Source organism: Merops nubicus, unplaced genomic scaffold (genome assembly GCF_000691845.1).
Source record: "Merops nubicus isolate BGI_N331 unplaced genomic scaffold, ASM69184v1 scaffold11329, whole genome shotgun sequence".
Lineage (NCBI taxonomy): Eukaryota > Metazoa > Chordata > Aves > Coraciiformes > Meropidae > Merops > Merops nubicus.
In genome coordinates, this window is record NW_008631695.1 from 37,528 (window position 1) to 56,812 (window position 19,285).

The 19,285-nt window shown below is 38.5% G+C and overlaps 1 protein-coding gene across 1 annotated transcript in view; it reads right to left on the bottom strand.

Annotated features, from left to right (window-relative positions):
- Positions 1-3,592: 3,592 nt before the first annotated feature.
- SPATA6 (spermatogenesis associated 6) overlaps positions 3,593-19,285 on the bottom strand; it is a gene marked incomplete at its 5' end in the record, with an annotated part of 39,036 nt that continues 23,343 nt past the window's right edge. The window contains 3 exons of the mRNA XM_008947665.1: positions 3,593-3,761; positions 7,538-7,626; positions 10,918-11,017. Of these exons, the coding sequence (XP_008945913.1) occupies positions 3,593-3,761; positions 7,538-7,626; positions 10,918-11,017 (358 nt within the window). The remainder of the gene's footprint in view (positions 3,762-7,537; positions 7,627-10,917; positions 11,018-19,285) is intronic.

Consider the following 19,285-nt stretch of genomic DNA (forward strand, 5'->3'; position numbering starts at 1 on the left):
TCTTCCAAGCTGCTGCCCATCTATCTTACAAATCTGTTCCTACCTGTTCCCATCACTCCAGCCATCCCTACGCCCTTCGTCCCCAGTGGACCAATTTAAGCTTCCCTTCTTCTGGTTGAAAACTTAGATAAGGCCAATCATTAAAGAGTTTGACATTTTTGTGTTTAATCCACAACAGGTCAATGACAGAGTGATTTCCAAAGCAACTACTACTCAGCAAAGGATTTGCATTTCTCCTCAACACAGGCAAGTAGTTTATCTGAAGTCATCCCAAGATATATATAGACTATATACTATAACTTAGTATATAGTTTAGATCCTAAACTATATACTTAGTTATTTGGAAGAAAGAGGGAAGGGAGCAAGCAGGAAGAGACTTTGATTTATCAAAATGAAAGTGATTAAAATATTGCATTGCTTGCATCCTGCAAGCAACACTAGATGCTGAAGAGCATTTGGTGAGGATACTCAGGGGTTGTAATAACTTGGGGAGGGCAAGAGAAAGAGACACTACAGAAAAACACTTATTCGTTCTTCATCGAGCTCATTTATTAGGTTTGAGCAGGCAGCTTTCCTTTAGGAGGTAAAATTATGGGGGTCAAATTATGGCATCCCACTGTCACTAGCAGACCACTTTGTGGATGGCAAAAGATAAGGAACAAGCAGAGAAAATGCTCCGGAAAGCTCCACTCAGGAACCTAGAAATTTGCATTTGATAGAAGGGATTTAAATTGCATTAGAAGGCAAGGTGCACTAAACAATTACAGTTTATTACTATGTTGGTTGACTGCCTGAACCTGTACTTATCACACAGTGCAGCAGCAACGGAGCAGCAGCGCTCAGGGCACTTGAGCTGTGTGCATATTAATAGGAGGGTTAGCTGAGCAAACAGGGAAGGGGCCAAATGCTTCTGAAAACAAAGTGGCTTGCAGATTTTACGGACAGATCAGAGTAATTTGGGTCTTAAGTCGCCTTTCAGAGAAAAGTTTTCCATTAGCCAAACTGGATTTTCGGCACAGTGCTTGGAAGAGAACATTCTTTGCTATACCGCAGCATATAAGCTCTGCAACGGCTCTGACCCAAGAGAGAGACACATACCCTGCAGCAGCTGATCCAGAAAGACATTACAGACAGACCATCTCCCGTCACAGCTGGAGCGGGGCCAAAGACACTCAGAGTCTATCTGCTTCGTTTGTTGTTATGATGCATACGAAGGCTACAGTGAGAATATTCATACTGGTCAAAATTCAATATATGACACCTTTTTTTTTTTTCCCCTTCCCATCTAGTTTTCACCTTTGATGAAAAAACTTCCATCTTTGATGAAAACCTGAAGGCTGCCATATTACCATATGCTTCCTTTCTTTAGCTAGGGGAAGTAAACAGACACAGCTTGGCCATTCCTCTGAATCCCTCAAAACCACCCTGTTTGTTCACATAGGCCTCCAACCTTCCTCATCCCCTCCTCATGTATTGAATTCAGGTCAACTTGTGCCCTTACTCATCCATACAAAAACGCCAGAGCTTCACCATCCAGGCCTCCTTACACATGGAACAGAGACTCAAACCTGCTTGATTGCTGGGGAAGGAAAAATTGAACAGTATTTCTATGTCACAGAACCCGATGAGGCCAAAGGGGAGCAGCCAATCTTCACTCTAACTTTTACTAAGCTGTGACAACGGTGAGGGAAAACACAGAGAAAATTGAATGAAAACTGTGGGATGCCATGAGAAGAACACTAAGTCTTATGGCACAAGCACATAGGGAAAAGTGCATCAGACTTCATATATCAATACTCATTTTAAACCAAAAGCTTGAATGTATCTCTCGGAACGTGCCCTGCCTGCGTAGGATCCATCTGAGTACACCTACTTCACTGAACAGCAAGGAGAAAGAAACTATTCCTTTATGGATTAGCATGGGGTCAGAAGAACAAACTAATGGACAAATACCTGGTACCAGCAGGACAATGCTCCACGGCCACCATGCCTTCAGTAGCGCAGCTTGGGTAAGTTTTACTTTTCACTTCTGCAAAAAACGTGTCCTACTGCTTCACAGAGTGACTCAACATTTATCCATAGCATGAGACTGTGCAACTAATGCCCTCTGAAAGCACTAATGTGCTAAATGGCACCAGGGACAGGAAGTTATCGGTGTTAATTCACTTCAACTGGTTTAACAGTTACATGGAATAGAACTGTCTATACGCAAGACACTTCCTCAGAGAGTTCCCTCTTCCTGAAAGAGGAGCGTGCAGCCTTTCAACCTGCTTTCCCACTAGCATAATTGCTCACCAACTGCTTTCTCAAATCAATTATGTTGCCTCAGCATTAAAGGATGGAAGGCAGAGCAGACCAACTTTTTGTTTATCTGTGCATGCTGGCAGGTTACAGTCATATGTTCTGCCATCTGTACTGCTATCTTTATCCTTTATCCAATCATAACAGGTAAAATGGCACTGGTGTAACTGAATCTGTTCGCTCGGTTAGGGATGAAGCCAGAACAGGCATTTGCTTTTTCCCCCCCTTCTGAAAGGAAGCAGGAGATGGACACTCTTGCCCTTTTAAAGCATTCTGCTCTTCAATAGATGGGCAATTTGCCCCGGTCTGCTAATGTGGGATCTGTTCAATGCAAGGCTGAAAAGGTTCCATCCCCGGGGAAAGCATCGAACTGCTGATGAACATTTGGTGGCCTTTAGCAAAAACGATGCGGTTTCTGCCAACAGGATCCCAGCAGACTGGGAAGGACAGGCTCCAAATTAGGTGGGATTGTGATGCAGGAACTTCAGAAGGCCTGGGCACGGTACATGAGGAGCTTGCTGACTAGCTCCTGTCTTTCCCCCTCCGCACTCCTTATTCACATTTTTAAAATCACAAGTATATTGGCAAATGTCATGGCTGCATTCAGGAGAACCTGGATGCAGGCAGGGTATGTGAAGATGACCTTTCTTCTGACACAAAGGCTGCCACACTGGGTGGGTTTCTTTTAAAATTTGACAGTATTAGAAAATTTATGACTAAAGATGCTTGAAACCACTTTGAAAGCATGTCTGTAGGTCAGTAGTAGTTTCTGCCCTTCTCAAGGACAAACAAACCAAAGCAAATTTTCTAGGAAAGAATTCCCTTTGTTCTGGATGGGACGCTTTTAAATCAACACTCACCTTCACTCTTCAGACCCCTCTCTGAACACTAGGGCATAATGCTTTCTCAAGCTGTTCTGTTCATGGGACTAAATAGCTTTAATTATTTAATATGAATTGGCTTCAGCTGAAACCAGAGCTGATGTCAGATAGGAACGTCCGTCAGACCCATCTGTCTTCAAATTAATGTCTTTTCATGGTCTCAGAAGAACTACACCATCTTGCTTAATCGTGGAGGTCAGGGTTTGTTTGGGGTATTTCTGGGGAGGAGAGGGCGAGCAGGGGGATATTAATGGTTCCCTTTTGGCAACGCAGGTCAAAGCCCCACTTCTCCAAAACCCTGTCCAACCACCATTACACCTTAAAAATAGAGTACAAATATTTGTCACATAAAACCAGTTTTCATTACAAACATGAACACTGTGTAGTATGCATTTCCAGGTGAATTGCTATCAGGAGTCTGAAACAGTGCCAGAAGCTTTTCGGTACATGTTTCTGTATATTTTCTCGAGACTCTCTTCAAAGATTGCTCTGCGAGGCTTTCCTTTGTATGCAGCTGCACGACTAGACCAATATTCACCATTATCCAATTGAACAGTACAGTTCTGCTGCACTGGTGAGCTGTCAACAGAAAGAAGATAAGAAATAATGACCAAATCGAGATCAGGAAGAGGAATTGGAAGCACAAACCCAGCAGAAATCCAAATGTAAAGCTGCTAAATACAGACTACCTTTCACAAACTGAAACAAAAACTGCACTGCAGCTCCTCCTAAGAAACGTGAGCACCCCATTATTCATTCACACAAATCCTCCCCCATTTATCTGAGTGCATTTGATAACACCTCCCAAACAGAAAGAGAATTGATTTTCAAAGAGCATGCAGTAATTTTGCCATATTTTGACTAGGCACTAAGCCTGTGCAAGAGCAACACAGTAGGAATTTTGTGTCCTTTGAAGGTTAAAATGGAACCGCAAGCAGCTATTACAATATGAAGACAATCTATCAGAGGCATATTAAATTACTGTGGTTGCAGCAGCTGTAAAGTGCTCTATCGGAAGCATCTTGGATTAAGTATTCTACCAAATACATTATGATATAGTGGCAATCAAGTGTTCCTTCCCCACCCCATCTTCTGTGTCGCTGTTTTCATACAAAACACAAATACATGCTCATATTTCAGTTGCTTTGAGATATCATTTGCTACATCTTTGAAGTGAAACTTATTCTCTGAAAATCATTACAAAACACTGACAAATCTGAAATATGAATATCTAAACTTCATGACTATTTGCCTTCTGAAACTTTCAAAACAAAGGCTTGTGTCATATAATGAAATTTATATTTTCCTGTAATACAGCATGAAACCAAGAGCTCAAAAATCTTGAGCAAAAACTGACTCCTCAGGTGACATTTTTTCACATCTGCCTCAGATTTAGGCACTTAAGATACTTAAAAAATACAAGTGAGTTATCTTCAGCCTTTCACGAATGTGCTTAGTCTGAGAAATGGAAATGTGAAGCTTACGGTGACCGTCACCACTTAGGGAAGCTTTCCATTCTCTTATATACATATAATTTATTCGTCTGCTACGGCCAAACCAGTACTTAAAGCTTTGTTCTGAAGTTACTATCTGTAAATGCTTGTTACAAAACTGAAAGAAACATCACATCAAAGGACTTACAAATATACTTCCAGCTAGCTGCATCAAAACACAATGTTTTCACTTAAAGAAAGGAAAATTATGAGGGAAGAAGAGGAAGATGTAGCACCAGTTTTCTAAAGCCACATTTCTAAGCTTCCACTGTCCCATGGAAAACAAAAAAAAAGCAATCGCTTTTTAGATTTCTTACATTCAAATATTAGGTGGTGCAAACCTTTACCATGTAAAACTATAACATCATCTCTGTGTGGATCCAATATTAAAGAGGGAGGGAAACCACTTCCCCATGTCTTCAAAAAAAAAGCTCCCACATTTCAAGTCAGTTAACAGCATGAAGCTAATTTAAACCTGTTTCTCATCCTGGAGAGGATGAACTGGGCTTCACAGTTTGGACACAAAGAAATCAACCTACCAAACAGCAAAATCAATGGAAAAGTTATACAGGCTTGTGTTAAATGCTAGACAAATCAACACTCTGGAGACCCATCAACCACTGAAGTTTCACCTCCTCCTTTCTGCAGCACAGTACCTCACTTCTGATGGAGAATTCTCAGGCCAAAAAATAAGCACAGCACTAGGAGTGGCACTTGTAACAATACAACAAACAGCTCTGACACTCTTCCTTGGAATCCATTCCCTGCAGTCAGCCTTGCGCTTGCCTTTTCTTCTACCAAAAGCTTAATCTACACAGAGACACTCAAAATTCAACAACCTTAACCGCAGTAAAGGAAAGACTCAAAAGCCAAGAGTAACTTTCACAAGTTCGTTATTCTGGTACTGATAAAGCCTTTGAAAAAGACATAAGCTTAATTTGCCTTTCTTTTTTTTTGGAGGGGATGTGTTTGTGTTTGTATTTCCATTAGCCAGTCCTTGCACATGAGATCCTTAGGCACTGGTGTGGACAAAGATACAGCCAAGCTAGGGAAGAGTCCCTCTTCTGTCTTAACTGGAAACCAGCTGACAACCTGAGCTAAGCAATCTGGGAATTACACTCACAAATCATATTAACAGCAGGATTTCTGCACGCAACTCCCTGCTCGAAATACCTGTCATATGCTTTTGTTCCCTCATACATCTCCTTTAAGCGTCCCAGAAGTTCTTTTCTGAGTGAATCATATACTAAATATTTCACAAAACACGGACCTTTTCCTTACTCCCAGTGGTTTTCAATCATCTGTCTGCTTTACTGCCAACATTTGGTCGACAGTACCATGTCCTTCTATGAACTCTGTCTCTGTCCTTGTATCCCGTTTATGAGCACTGTGGCAAACACTCAGCAGTCAGACTGTCCTCCAGTCCTTTTATGTCTTGCCCTTCAGCAAATGGGACTAGTGCTGCCAGCCTCTAAACGCAAGGAGCAGTCCCTTCCCAACTTGGGTCCTGCATTTCATATCCCATCAGTTCAGGTTTCTGTAGTATTAAGGTTTAGTTTTTGTTTTTGTTTTTTTTTTCTTTTTTCACGGTCTGCAGTTTCAGCATCAATCTCCAAGTCCCAAAGCTGCCTCAAAACAAAAACTTGCACTTTCTCTCTCAGAAACACATCCTACACAATTTAATTGCAGTAGCTGTCAGGACAAAGGATAATGGAACAAGAGGGCTACACGCAGAACACAGGAGTGAGCACAGGTTTAAAGACTAACAACTTCTGCAGTAACTTCACATACATGTGAAAATCTAACTAGATCCCTTGCAGAGGTGGTTACAAATTGCAAGATTTCTTTCAAAAGCAAACAAACCATAAATGAACTTTCTAGAGCTTACTAATTGCTAGTTCACTATGACAGCCACACTGAAATACCCTCCTTTCAGTGGTATACAGTGGTGATTTGGGAAGCCTTTGTTACAAATATTGCAATACATTTAATCATCAAAATAAAACCCTTTTTTCCCTAAGGTCAAGGCCTCTCAAATTTAGTACTACAGTTCTAGGACTCATCTCTTAATATAAAGAAAACCAGAAAAGCCATACAAACCAAAAAAATGTTTTACATTACTTAGTATCTTTCCTCCAAGGAGTACCCAAAACATTGTACAAAATACTGTGTGCATACATAGAGAACATCAATATTGATAACTTCTACTACAGAAGCTGTCAAAAGAAACTAAATTTTTGTATTTTAAGTAAAATATTAAAATTAAACCCTAGTCATACATGTAACACGTGGACAGAAAAATCAGCCTACATAAACGTAAACTAGGTTTTCCAGATCTCAGGCTTTCATGTTATCTTCTGAAATACAGCATGCTGAATCACTAAACCACAGTACATATATTCGCTGCCTTTTTTGAAGAGGCTCTTCTCTTCCAAATATGTGTTTTGGAAAAAAAGAACAAAATAGCCCCAAACCATATTACTAAACAAAACTTCAATTTATTTTTGTACTCCCATAGTTTGAAGAAAAAAATAAGCAATTTGTTATTTTTGAAGTGATATTTTCTCTCTGGCTGATAAAATCCAAAAACCACTGCCCAAGGACTATTTTTATGACCAAGTCAAATTCCAAAATCCGTGCTTTATGGTTTATACTGACACAGTGCCAAACAGCATGAAAGGCATAATTATAGTTAACTGTATTTTGCTTTTAGGTGAAAAAGCTTGGTAGGACTAAGTCCTAGAGAAGCCTTTTCCCAGTGCAAAAACATAGCTCAAAATAGGAAGAGAAATTTTTAGCTAAATTTAAAGGGCAATACCATGAGTATGATTATTCTGTCCTGGTGAGAGAAAAACTCCGTACCTGCCCTGCAGTTCACTCACGGACAAGGGAGCTTTGGGAGAAGATTCTCTTGTCTTAGTCACGTCTCCTTTTGATGAGTTACTCTCATCCTAAAAAAAACAGAAATCAAACTCTCATTACTTTGGTTTCTGATTACAATGATCTCATTTCAAAAATACTTTCTTTCCATTTAGTAGAAGACTATTAAAGTGCTTACATTTCTTGGGGGAGAAAGGGACAAAGTGTAATGAGCCAAATGCCATTTATGAACACTTTTAATTAAGTTCAGTACAATTCAGCTAATAATTTTCAGGTAATAAACTGGAAAGAATTTCTAGACAGTGTAGAACTAGAGAACTACGCAGACAGCACAAGCTTCAATAATCCCCAACAAACATGTTGGTAAAATGTTATGAAACTTACTACTCACTGCCTTAATTTTGTTTCTTGTAGAAAAGGGGAAAAAGAACCTAAAGCTTATTTATTAGCTTTCATAATGAGCTACTGTTAACCATTGAATGCATTTTACCAGACAGAAGGATTCTACACATCTGAATAGTTCAATTTCATATACAGGGCTGAGAATATGCTTACCCAACTTTTAAGAAATATCTACGATACACTTAAGGATCCTTCAATGGTGTTTTTAGAGTTGCTAGAAATCAGTCTTACCTTCCAAATGCTCTCTAAGCATTAATTAACCCATATTTGCCCTCTTAGGTAAGACAGAAACAAAACACTTCATGTGAAGGGAGCCAGTTGCTCACCTTAGACAGGATAGTAGAAAGTTCACCACACACAACCATGTTTCCTCTACTCTGAAGAGCAAAGACACCACTTAAGAGGTGATACTAAGGGATGCTTTCAGCAGAAGCTAATTGCTGTAAGGATTAGTAAACTAAAATCTTCCATGCTACAGAAGAAACTGGAAAAAAAGACCGTGTGGTAAAAATAATCACACTTGGATTTACTTGCTGGAAACACAAAACTGGAAGAAAAGACAATAAATATAGTACTAGATGGCAATAAGATGCAAGCTGCATCTTACAGCAGGCATATGGATGAGAAAAAACCTAACACAATTTATTGTGGTGAAATACAAGGTAATAAGTGTGTTTGTAAACAGGAAAACTCTCCTCCTTCTGTAGTCAGAGACTTCAAAGCAAGGAGGAAATGAGGTACAGTGGTAAATAAAACTCTGCAACATTTGCCAGAAGCAAATTATTTTCCGGGAAGTAAAAAAAAAAAAAAATAAAAAAAAAAAAATGGAAACATTACAATATTGTCAGAATGTCACAGAAGAAACTACAGTGGACACCCTAAGGACTCTGCAGCAGAGCTCCAGTCATGCTATTTTTACAGAGCACTATGGAAACAGAATTTTGGAGAACACAGCTGGATACTTCTGGGAACAGTTATTTAGCATTAGACTCTTTGGAATGAAACAGAATACAAGATACTTCTTAACCTTTCAAAGTTTAGATGATGATCCACACTGGAGGCCAAAATCTACTCACCTCATTGCCAGTGCACTTGTTTTACCATTCCCTCACTTCCAAGATGACCCATTTACCTGACCCATCCACTATGGAAAAATGCAGCCTAGATTTTGGGCTATCTGAGGAAGCACAACCAATCCTGTCATATTTTACAGTACTTACAGCAAGTAGACCTGATTATTTTTAGCACAGCTTTCACAAGTTAGTTGTACACAATTATCAAACACCATGAGACTTCTCTGTAACATCCTTCCATTCGTTTTGCTGAATGGAAAAAATGGAGTGATAAAAATGGAACTTTTCTATCACTGTTCTGACCAGGTAGGTAATTAAACACTCAAAAATTTTACCTAATACCCTGATATCTGGACTATTTTAGGGCAGAAACATGCCATTTTCCAACAGGTGAGGAAACAGAGAAGCATCCTCTGATTATTAATCCCTGTGAGTATTCAGCAAGGATTTGATGCTGGAAGTGACAGGGCACCTAACAGAAAGCACCATGCCTCAAGAATCCAAACCCATGCTTGCAAATTTATATGCATTTGTGCAATACTGCAGTAACAAATGAATATGAGCACGTGTAGGTCATTCTAGAGAAGAATGTTTTCAATTATGTAAGTAAAATAATTAAATAGGAGGAAAATGATCAAATTCTCCTTTATCTATTATTAAATGTAACGGTCTTTATGACTGTATGGAGGGACTGTGTAACCAGCTGTCCACCTCTCCTAACAAACTAGTAAATCTTTTATCGTAAAGTCACGGTCTACTGTTCAAGGAAAGTAGTCAAGGACCACTGGAGATAGTTCAGGCTGTGCAAACTTTCATTACATGTAGGTGCTGGACCGTCATGAAGTCCAATTTGTTATCTTAAGTTCATTGAAACATCAGAGAAGCATTTGACATGATTTGTATCTATTTTGGAGTGGCTGAAACACAGAAAAACGTGATGGGCATCTTCTATTTGAGAGGCAGCAGCTCACAAGTTCGTAATGTTCGTATACAAACTCAGGGAGCTACAGCATAAACCAGATCAAACATTCTGGGCAAACTCAGAGTTCAAAACAAAAAAGGGAAAGGTTGACAGCTGGGCACAGCAGTACATTAGAACTGCAGCAACATTCCAAAGCAGATTTTTGTCAGCACTCCTTTTTCTGCAGGGAGAAACTGAAGCAAAAAAAAAGGTCTTTCTCCACGTTGAGAGACTCATGTCTCCTCTAACTGATCAATAACATTCATGTGCTGGATTGTCAGACAAAATAATAATTTCCTCAGAGTTCCTAATCTTAATACCTCTCATCCTTAACATGCTTTTATCTTACCTTTCCTTTACCACACCTCACACTTAAGACCCTAAGTTCTTTGCAGCTGAACAACCTTGCTACTCAGTTTGCACAATGCTTTGGCCAGAGAGGTCCTCAGACTCAAGGACAATATACTCTGATCCCTGGCACAATCTCATTTAGATAAAGAGCTCTGCTCATTCGAAGTCAGGTAATTAAGGGAAAAAAGCATTTATCTAAAGAATAGTATTAGCTCTGCAGACAGCTGGGCACAAGCAGCTGCTGATGTGCAGCTGCACATGTTAAGACTCGATGTTCTACAGATCCATAATATTTTTTGCTTAAGTTGGAAGTGGAGAACCAGATATAACAAAAAAAACCACCCTTAACTGTCCTCAATGACCTGTGAGAGGGTTACTTATATCAGCTGTCCATAAAGGCTACATGTAAGGAACTGAAATCAGTCTGAAACAGTTCAGTTATATACTGAATCCACATTTCTACAATCAAGGCTGCCTCAAAGGACAACATCATAATAAATCCAAGACAGGAGGCACAGTTCTCTTCCTCAGCTATCCTGAAGAAGAGAAAGGATGTAGTTTGCAGTTAAACTTACAAATATTAGGCGCTGTCTAGCACTGTGTGTCCTTAAAATATTTTTCACTCTTTTATGGATCTCATCTCCATTTGCTGGTGAAGGCCAACCAGAGCTAAATCTGCAAGAGGAAGAACAAAAACAAAGAGAAGAAATATTTTCTTGTGGAAAAGCTCAAACTTGCTTTTGACTCAGATTTTTTTTCTTTTTTTAACTAGGAAGCATGCATTACTTCCTGCTACTTGGAACATATACAATGTTTAGATTTGATTCTTTTTCTCCTCTGGGGTACCAGTAAAGAAACATTTCAGAGCAGTGCATGAACAGTATACATCCACAATATCAACAGAAGATGCAAAACAGAAAATGTTGATGATTTTGTAACTTGAGTAATATTTCTGTAATGTTTGTCTTGTCCTTACAGAATAGAAAAGCCATATGGTTATCCTATTCCCAGTGATCAGGTTTCCTTTTCCTCTTTTGAAAGAAAGTATTACAGATATGAAATCCTTTTCACTGGAATAAATCAATAGGAAAATAATCCCAATGCCTGTGTATTGGAAAGCCCATGGAGTTAAACCTATAAATTGACAATCTTTATTCCACAAGATGGAACTGCACTTTAAAGTAGCTTTTTTACATTAAAAACCCAGTAGCTCGCTTGATAAGAGTGACTTAAAACCAACAGCTACCTTTGGGTTTTACGCTTTTCTGTTTTGCAGGACATTTTTTCCCCTCTTTACTGGAAAAAAACTCAAACCAAACCAAACACCCAACCTCATCCTTCTCAGCAAGTTTGGAAGCTGGCAGAAATTTTGTATCAATAGTTATTCTTAGAATGCTAAGGGAGGCAACTAAGATTTTAAGAACAGGATCATTCACACACCAACCACATGTTAGTACACACAAAAATGTCAACATAAGGAAATAATTATTGGGGAAAGGTTATGAAATGTTTACTTACATAACCTCATCACAATAGACAGAAACAGGGCACCAAACCAAGATTCTGCATCGTCATTTCAATGTCTCCTAACCTCTGAGAACCTGACGCTGCAGCAAGAAAATAACAAGCTCATGACGCGGTACCATGCTAACATGAATATGGGTCACCAGCCAAGCTGTGAGCTGGCAAGTCATCCTGCTGCAATGGGAGCTAACGCAACACCCCCCAGCAGCAGTACTGGGCTGTCCTGCCCTGCGTAGATTAGGAGCACAAGAAACAGTGTCATGCTTTGATAGCTGGCTTCACAAACTTGATGCAGTGGAAAAAGATCGTGACTCTGAAGGCCAAGATTCCACAGCAGGCTCTGGATGGGGTTGTGGCACTGGGACTGCAAGCCTGTTTGCCACCTTCTCTCCAAATTCTCACATTACTTGCATTATCCAGTTTATCACTCTGAAATCCCCATTCTGATCATTCCTGCCTTAGTTTATCTTCATCAAACTTATAGAAATTTCAGTACAGCTTAAGCACTGTACAGGTCCTTCCAAAAAGAAAAAAATCAAGTATACAAAGAAGTTTCAGTCCAGAACAAGTAACGTGGCAATCTTAAAACGAATGGAAGCAGGATCCTGGAAATGTGACACGCCAGCCTGCTTTGAAGGTTACAGCTCTTTGTCATCTTTTGGATCATTCCTTCTATTACCAACCAGAGAGATGCAGAAGGAGAAGTAGAAAGTAACCTGTTCTCTATTTCTGAGTAGCTTTCTATTATTTTCTTGTATCTAATCGACTTATTTGGACCTTTCTGAAATCTCTTTCTCTTTTCTAAACAGCCCCAGTATTTTCAGCCTATTTATGAGTTTCCTTAAATCAAATAACCTATTTCTGAATGCTTCTATTTTTCCTTTGAGAAAGGGTGCCAAGAAATGACACAATATTGGAAGGACGAATCACATAATCTATAGGGGGATATTTTCCATATTTCTAATGAAATTTAACATTGTTTATGGTGGGATCATTACAGGCAAAAATGTTCACAAAGTTGGCTCTAATGTTCATATTAGCATCCTGAACATTTACAATTCATTTCAAACCCAATAGCACGTATGGCAAATCTATACTAATGTTCTGTTGCACTAAAAGATCTTGCATAACTTTTTCTAAAAGAAAGCAGAATGGTTTGTGAATTTTGTAGGGGAAAAAAGCATTGTCTTTAAAGTAATAGAAGTTTAAGTCCCTTAGGCAGGTAGGAAAATCCATTCCCCTAACACAGGCAAACCCAGTTTGATGTACTGCATTACAATGCATGCGCTCTATTGCTAGAGGTGTTTTGAAAAAATTTAAAAAAAAAAAAAAATAAAAGAAGAGAGGTAAAGGAAAGGGGCTGAAGTGATACTACCATCTTATGAATTTCCATTAGCATTTACAAATATTTAGTAATATTAAAGAACCTCCAAAATTCACGTTTAAAAATCTGCATCCTAGATGGGATAAGAGTGAGTCATTTCCCATTTGACAAAATAGACTCATGAAGTCATAGCATTTTCTCTTATTTATACAGCAGCTGCTGTTCTTCCAACATCCAGGTTGCTGGCACTGAGAAAAAACGTTGGAATAGATTGCCTTTGGGAAATAAATTTTATGAAATTCGTATGTAAGATTTCAGATCATTGTTATTAATCTTAAATTTACAAATATCCTTGGAGATAAATGTATTTACTATTGGAAAAAAGAAAAACCAGTTTGCTATTGTATTCATTTAGAAAATATGTGGTTATGTCTGCAAGAAGAAGATTTAAGTACTTAATTCAAGAACTATTAAATTTTTCCAGGTGATTTTATGGATCCATCCACTAGTGTGCGCTGTGGCATAAGAAACGTCTGCCACTCACACATACCCCAGACTTGATTTACCGAAAAAAGAAAGAAAAAAGAAATAAAAATGGTAAGTGTGATTAAAACCAATATCAGCTTCTTTTTAGTTAGCTTTTCTAGTATTGTCATTGTCTAATTTTAGTAATAACTAGAGCCTAATCCACATTTAAACTCATAATGTTAATATTTACCCCAACCAAAACTCAACCTAAAATAAAATAATGCTTGAAATGCAACAACCATAATGTGAAGTGAAACCTTTTCATGATATTCTAACTCTCATATTGGAAATATTTTATAAACAGGCTTTATAGCACAGCTTCTTAAGAGTATAAATAAAGGGATTCCATTCACCCAAAATCACCAATAATGTATTTTTAAAATGACTAGCTACTTATTTATGTGATTAAGGTGTCACTATCACATTGCAATGCTGAAAGGAAAGTAATTTCATTTCAATGACTGTTTGTCCTGATAAACGAAATAAACTTCTACAGCTGTATTCTTTGTCATACTTTCAATTTTCCCTGGGACTTGCAAACATTCTGCAGTTACATCAGTTTAAATTGTTTATTGATTCCAATAGATTGTATAAACACTTTGGAAATATAGCTCAGTGACCTAGAAAAAGCCAGATCAATCAGAGAACTTCTCAAGATTAATTTCAAAGATGTTGTGTCGAGTCTGATCAAGGAAACAGAACCATTTTCCCTTGTAATGTGACTAAAGGCATTTATTTTCTTTTATGAGATAAGGCTCTTCTTTTTAAGGTCATACAGACAACATCTACCTTGATGGAAAAAAAAAGCAGCCAAGCAGACAGTCTAGATCTTGTGCTAAAGATTAAAATTATTTTTATGTATAATTTTATCCATTAGGATTAAATACTCCATTAGAAATGCAAACAGGATACATCCACCCATGTACTCCAGTCAAACAGCAGCTTGCGAACTTGAGAGCTGTAATAAATAGGAATTTTCAAATGTCAGACAATCCAATCATCCACTTGCACATAGAAAAAATGTTAATATCACGATGTCAGCAGGAGATACTAATACATTTCACTTCAGCAGAATTAATGCAAAAGCCTACTGCAGGATATTTGCAATGCCTATCGTGACCCCGTCCCCCACCATCACACCTCCAAGCCTTCTGAACAACTCGGTGCACGTGGCCTCCATAAAGTATTCATCAGCTTCAAAGACACAGACTTCACACTGAGCAAAACCACATACAAGGACAAACTATCAGAGGACAGAAATCAATGAAGTCCTGTAGTACCAGATTTACAATTGGCTAGAAGGCTACTGTAATTGGGGGAAGAGGGAGAAAGAACTCTTAAAGCTATGTATAACCTGAAAAAAAAACCACAGTCTGCAAGAACTTAGACATGGAACAAGAGAGATTCTCAAGCAGACCAAATATAGTTCACTCTGAAATAGACAAATCCCTTACAGATTTTATATCCAAATAGGTATTTATGCAGCATTCACATTAAGTAGAGAAGTTGCTTTATTCTCATGTAGGAGGAGCTGAAGTGATAATTCAGCACAATGCATTTGGTTCTCAGTCTATGCTGGTCTGTACGGAGCCACGATGGAAAGGCTGGGCTACATTTCAGAGGTCTGCTTAGACCACTTACAGTACTACTTAGTAAAGGTGGCAGTTTTGGTTTGTATTTTTTTAAAATGACTGATGGCTGTGAACCTTATTGTAGACGCAGTGCAAAAGTGTTTTAGAGATTATATTGGTACATGCCAGTTCCTGAATTGTAATTAAAATATACCAAGATAAAGATCCTTACATTCTCACAATATTTGAAGTGGAGGAAGTGGGCAGCTTTCACAATGCCAGGATACCACTAGGAAGCAGAAAGAATTACATACAAAGCACAGAAGCCTAAATACTGCAAGCAGAAGCTGACAGCTTAGCTGGGTACCCAATTGCTCTCCCTCTTCAGTAAGAAATGAAGAAGAGTTAAAATTTCTCACCCTTTCTATATAGTTTCTCTTACTTCCAAAAGCTCTGTTTACAGTTAGGTCTTGAAGTACTAGAGAAACATTCAGTGCAGAGTTTTTAAATTGGTAGATGCTTTATTTTCCCTCCTAAATTTCATATCTAGCCCTTAAAAATGTTGCAAGACACATCATTCTTGTGTAAAAAGTGAAAATTGATGGCTGACCGCTTCTGAGATTTCAAGGAAGGCAAATACTCGAGCTGAGGAGTTGCCCCAAAAAGGCTGAAGTCATTCTGTAGTAAATCATTAGTATGTCATAAATGGGCTGCATCTCCTTAGTCTCTTGGGAAGCTTTCCATTACCTCCTATCTTCTCTGAATTTATTAATTTATACACAAACTAGCTTTGACAGCAATCAATTTCAAATTTACTTACTGCTGCCACAAAATCAACCAATGAAGATGACAAACAGGACAGATGTTGGTCAAAGATCTGAAACAAGGTTTAGGTACTAGCAGTTTGGCAGAATATAGCATGAAATAACTGATCATCAAGTGCTGATTCCAGAAGTTAACCTAAAGAATGAAAAATAAGTATACTTTGCCAAGAGGTGACAATAAAAGATTCAAGAACAACCTCAATACTCGGCTAAATATAAGAAAAAAAAATCTGAAATAGTTACTTTTAAATGGCTAGAAAAAGATAGGAGGCAGAGCTGCAGCCTCTTCTGAGAGCAAGACTTCTTTTTTAAGAGGTCTGTTAAATTTTTCCGTGTTCTTCTTTGTAGTAGAAATTTCTCAGAACTTAAACACAGAGTCTCACAGAATTAAACCCTATCTTAGGATGCATGCCAATCTCTAAAATATTGCATGAACTACCTGTCTCTGGATTTTGGTATGCAACAAAGCTAGTACCCAAGATCTTGGGTCACACATTTCAAGATCACTGAAGCCAAAGCATCTGATGAATGGAATTTTCATGGACTTCATGTAGGATCTGGTATTCCATTAACACCTAACTATTAATATCTATCATCAGTAATATCTAACTTCATACTGGTATTTCCCTAGTACTTGGAAAGTGATAATATAAGAGATGGTAATAAAATAAGAGGAAAATTGCAGAAGGGCATCAGGTCCAGATAGTTAACCTCTGTCTTACTTCAACCAGAACTTAGTTTTTCGTTATATTTTACAGTAGGTAAGATCATATATCAGCAGTATAACCAGAGGAACATTAAAAAAAAGATGTTGAGCTGCACTTCACTCTGGAAGCAAAAGCCTGCCACTTCCAGAGTAGGAAAAAGAATCCTTTGATCCCAAATGCATGAGAAGCAGCTTTGCCTCTCAACATAACAGAAATGGTCAAATACTCCTGTGATTGCTGTAATCTCTTGAGAGAAGCATTTCTCTTGTGCCAGCACATAGCTCTATTCAGAGGACTTCTGCCATTACCTTATAGCACCCATCTCACTGTTTATTGCTCCTTGTCTCTACGAAAGGTACTTTGCTGCAGGTTTCAGTGCTGCAAGGAAGGCTTAGCTTGTAAATCCCTGAGAAAAACATCATCTTCTAGGAGTGCACGAGGACGTATCTACACCATGAAACCAAGGACTGGATTTGAATTCTGTTTTACTGGAGCAGCACTGGGAGACTGGAGTTCAAATGCTCTGTCACAAAGCATAGACTTATGCTTACCTACACACAAAAGGCTACCTGTCTATGGGCAACCAACCAGACTGTTGGGGCTATTCAACTGCAATGGCATCCTGCTGGCCACACATCACGGGCAGGAACTAAAGAGTGTGTATGTACCACTGGTCTGCACAGGAGCTAGGATCAAAATGTGAAGCAGAGTTGTATGGCCACATCACTCTGAGCTGAGTGCCAGTTTGCAACAGCAGCAAACGTTTTTCTTAGGTGACCTAAATAATGAAAAATATAAAATCAAAGCATGGAAAATAAATATTCAAAACTTAGCTGCCTTGTTCAACAGTGTATTTATTTACAGTTTTGCTTCTGGCTCAAACACAGTGGAAAGGGGAAGAGGGTTGATTTGTGGTCTCCCTAGCAGGCTTTAAAAATAGGGACTGGGAACTGATAGAAAGGACACAAAAGGGTTCAGGGTACCTTATGCGAGACCCCAGTTTATCTATCAACTGAAAGTATTGCAATGGCTTAACAACTAACTCTATAGGGCTCTGGAAAGTACTCCCAAGAAGGCAGACACTCACTTCACACTACTTTTTTTTTTTTAAAAAAAAAACAAAACCAAAAACAAAAGGAAAAAAAGGAATTAAAGGTCGAGTAGGAGACTCAAGTTCCATATTGACTGTGGGTTGACTAGCATTTAAAATATACCCTGGATATGCTAAGGTCTTTGTCTTTGTAATTCAAAATAAAATTGAGGAAATAAACACCAAATAATGTGAGATAAGATGCCGCATTTTTGCAAATCTGCTACCACTGATATACTTTCAGTAGTACTGATTTTTCCTCTATTTCTATAATCTGACAGCAGCATTTGCCTGCATTTCCAAAACTGACCTCTGATCCACGTTTGTCATTGCAAGTATAACTTTCAGCCTACAGTCAGCTAAAACCACTGTTATCTCAGCAGCATGAAATAAAGATCAAATTTTTTAGACTATGCCCTTTACCTTCTCATTTTGAATTTTTTGATGACAGAAGTAAATGCTTACATCTTTAACATAAAGAGACGTTACATCTCTAAAGAGCTGAGAACATTTGTTCTAATAAGAAGAAACAACATAATTTCACAAGATCACAAATCTTGTCTGGAGACAGGCTCTTAAAGAGAAAAAGCAAGAATGTTCAGACAAGTTCCAGATTAACTGGCAGATGACTAAATTACTATGCATGCAACAGCAGCTCAAAACATAGAAGACTTTCCTGCTACCAATATAAAGGACCCTGTCAGCTTTAAATATAATGCATTTTAAAAATTACACACCTCCAAAAGGAATCCAACTGAAAAAAGGATTAAAAAAGTCACCATTACAATCTCTCTTCTCCATTGTCAGAAGAGAGCGGGGAGGTAGACGTGACAAAGAAACCTCCTCCAAACCCCAGATACATCCTAATCTCTGTATAACAGTTCTCCAGAAATACTATTACACAGAACAACAAACAAGCAAGTTTTCAAGCAGAGGAGGATGTTAAAACACCAACTTGATCTTTACAAGTATTAAAAATTCAATCCCCACCTGCCATCTGTCATTTTTCTTTTTAAGGAAAAAAAACAGAGACAATTCTTCTATTTTTGAAAAACCCATTAGGCTGTGTGTAGGCTTTAGAACATACCCTGTGAGCACTGACTAGCTGAGCTACTGATGGTAACAAGGAAGAAACAGCCTGGAATGAGTGTGAACTAGCCACCAAAGTACATCTCCAATCAGGGCCTGAGTAAGCACTTCAGCATTTCAGACAGGAGATGAGTTGGATCCTCCACTTCCCCCCATGACTTTATGTATTTGCTTACTCAAGCTCAGCTTTGGATACAGTTTTTCTGCTCCCAGAAAGTCCTCTAGTCATTTACTAAACTGCATGTACAATAGAAGCATTGTGCACTAAGTGCACGTTCTGTTCAGC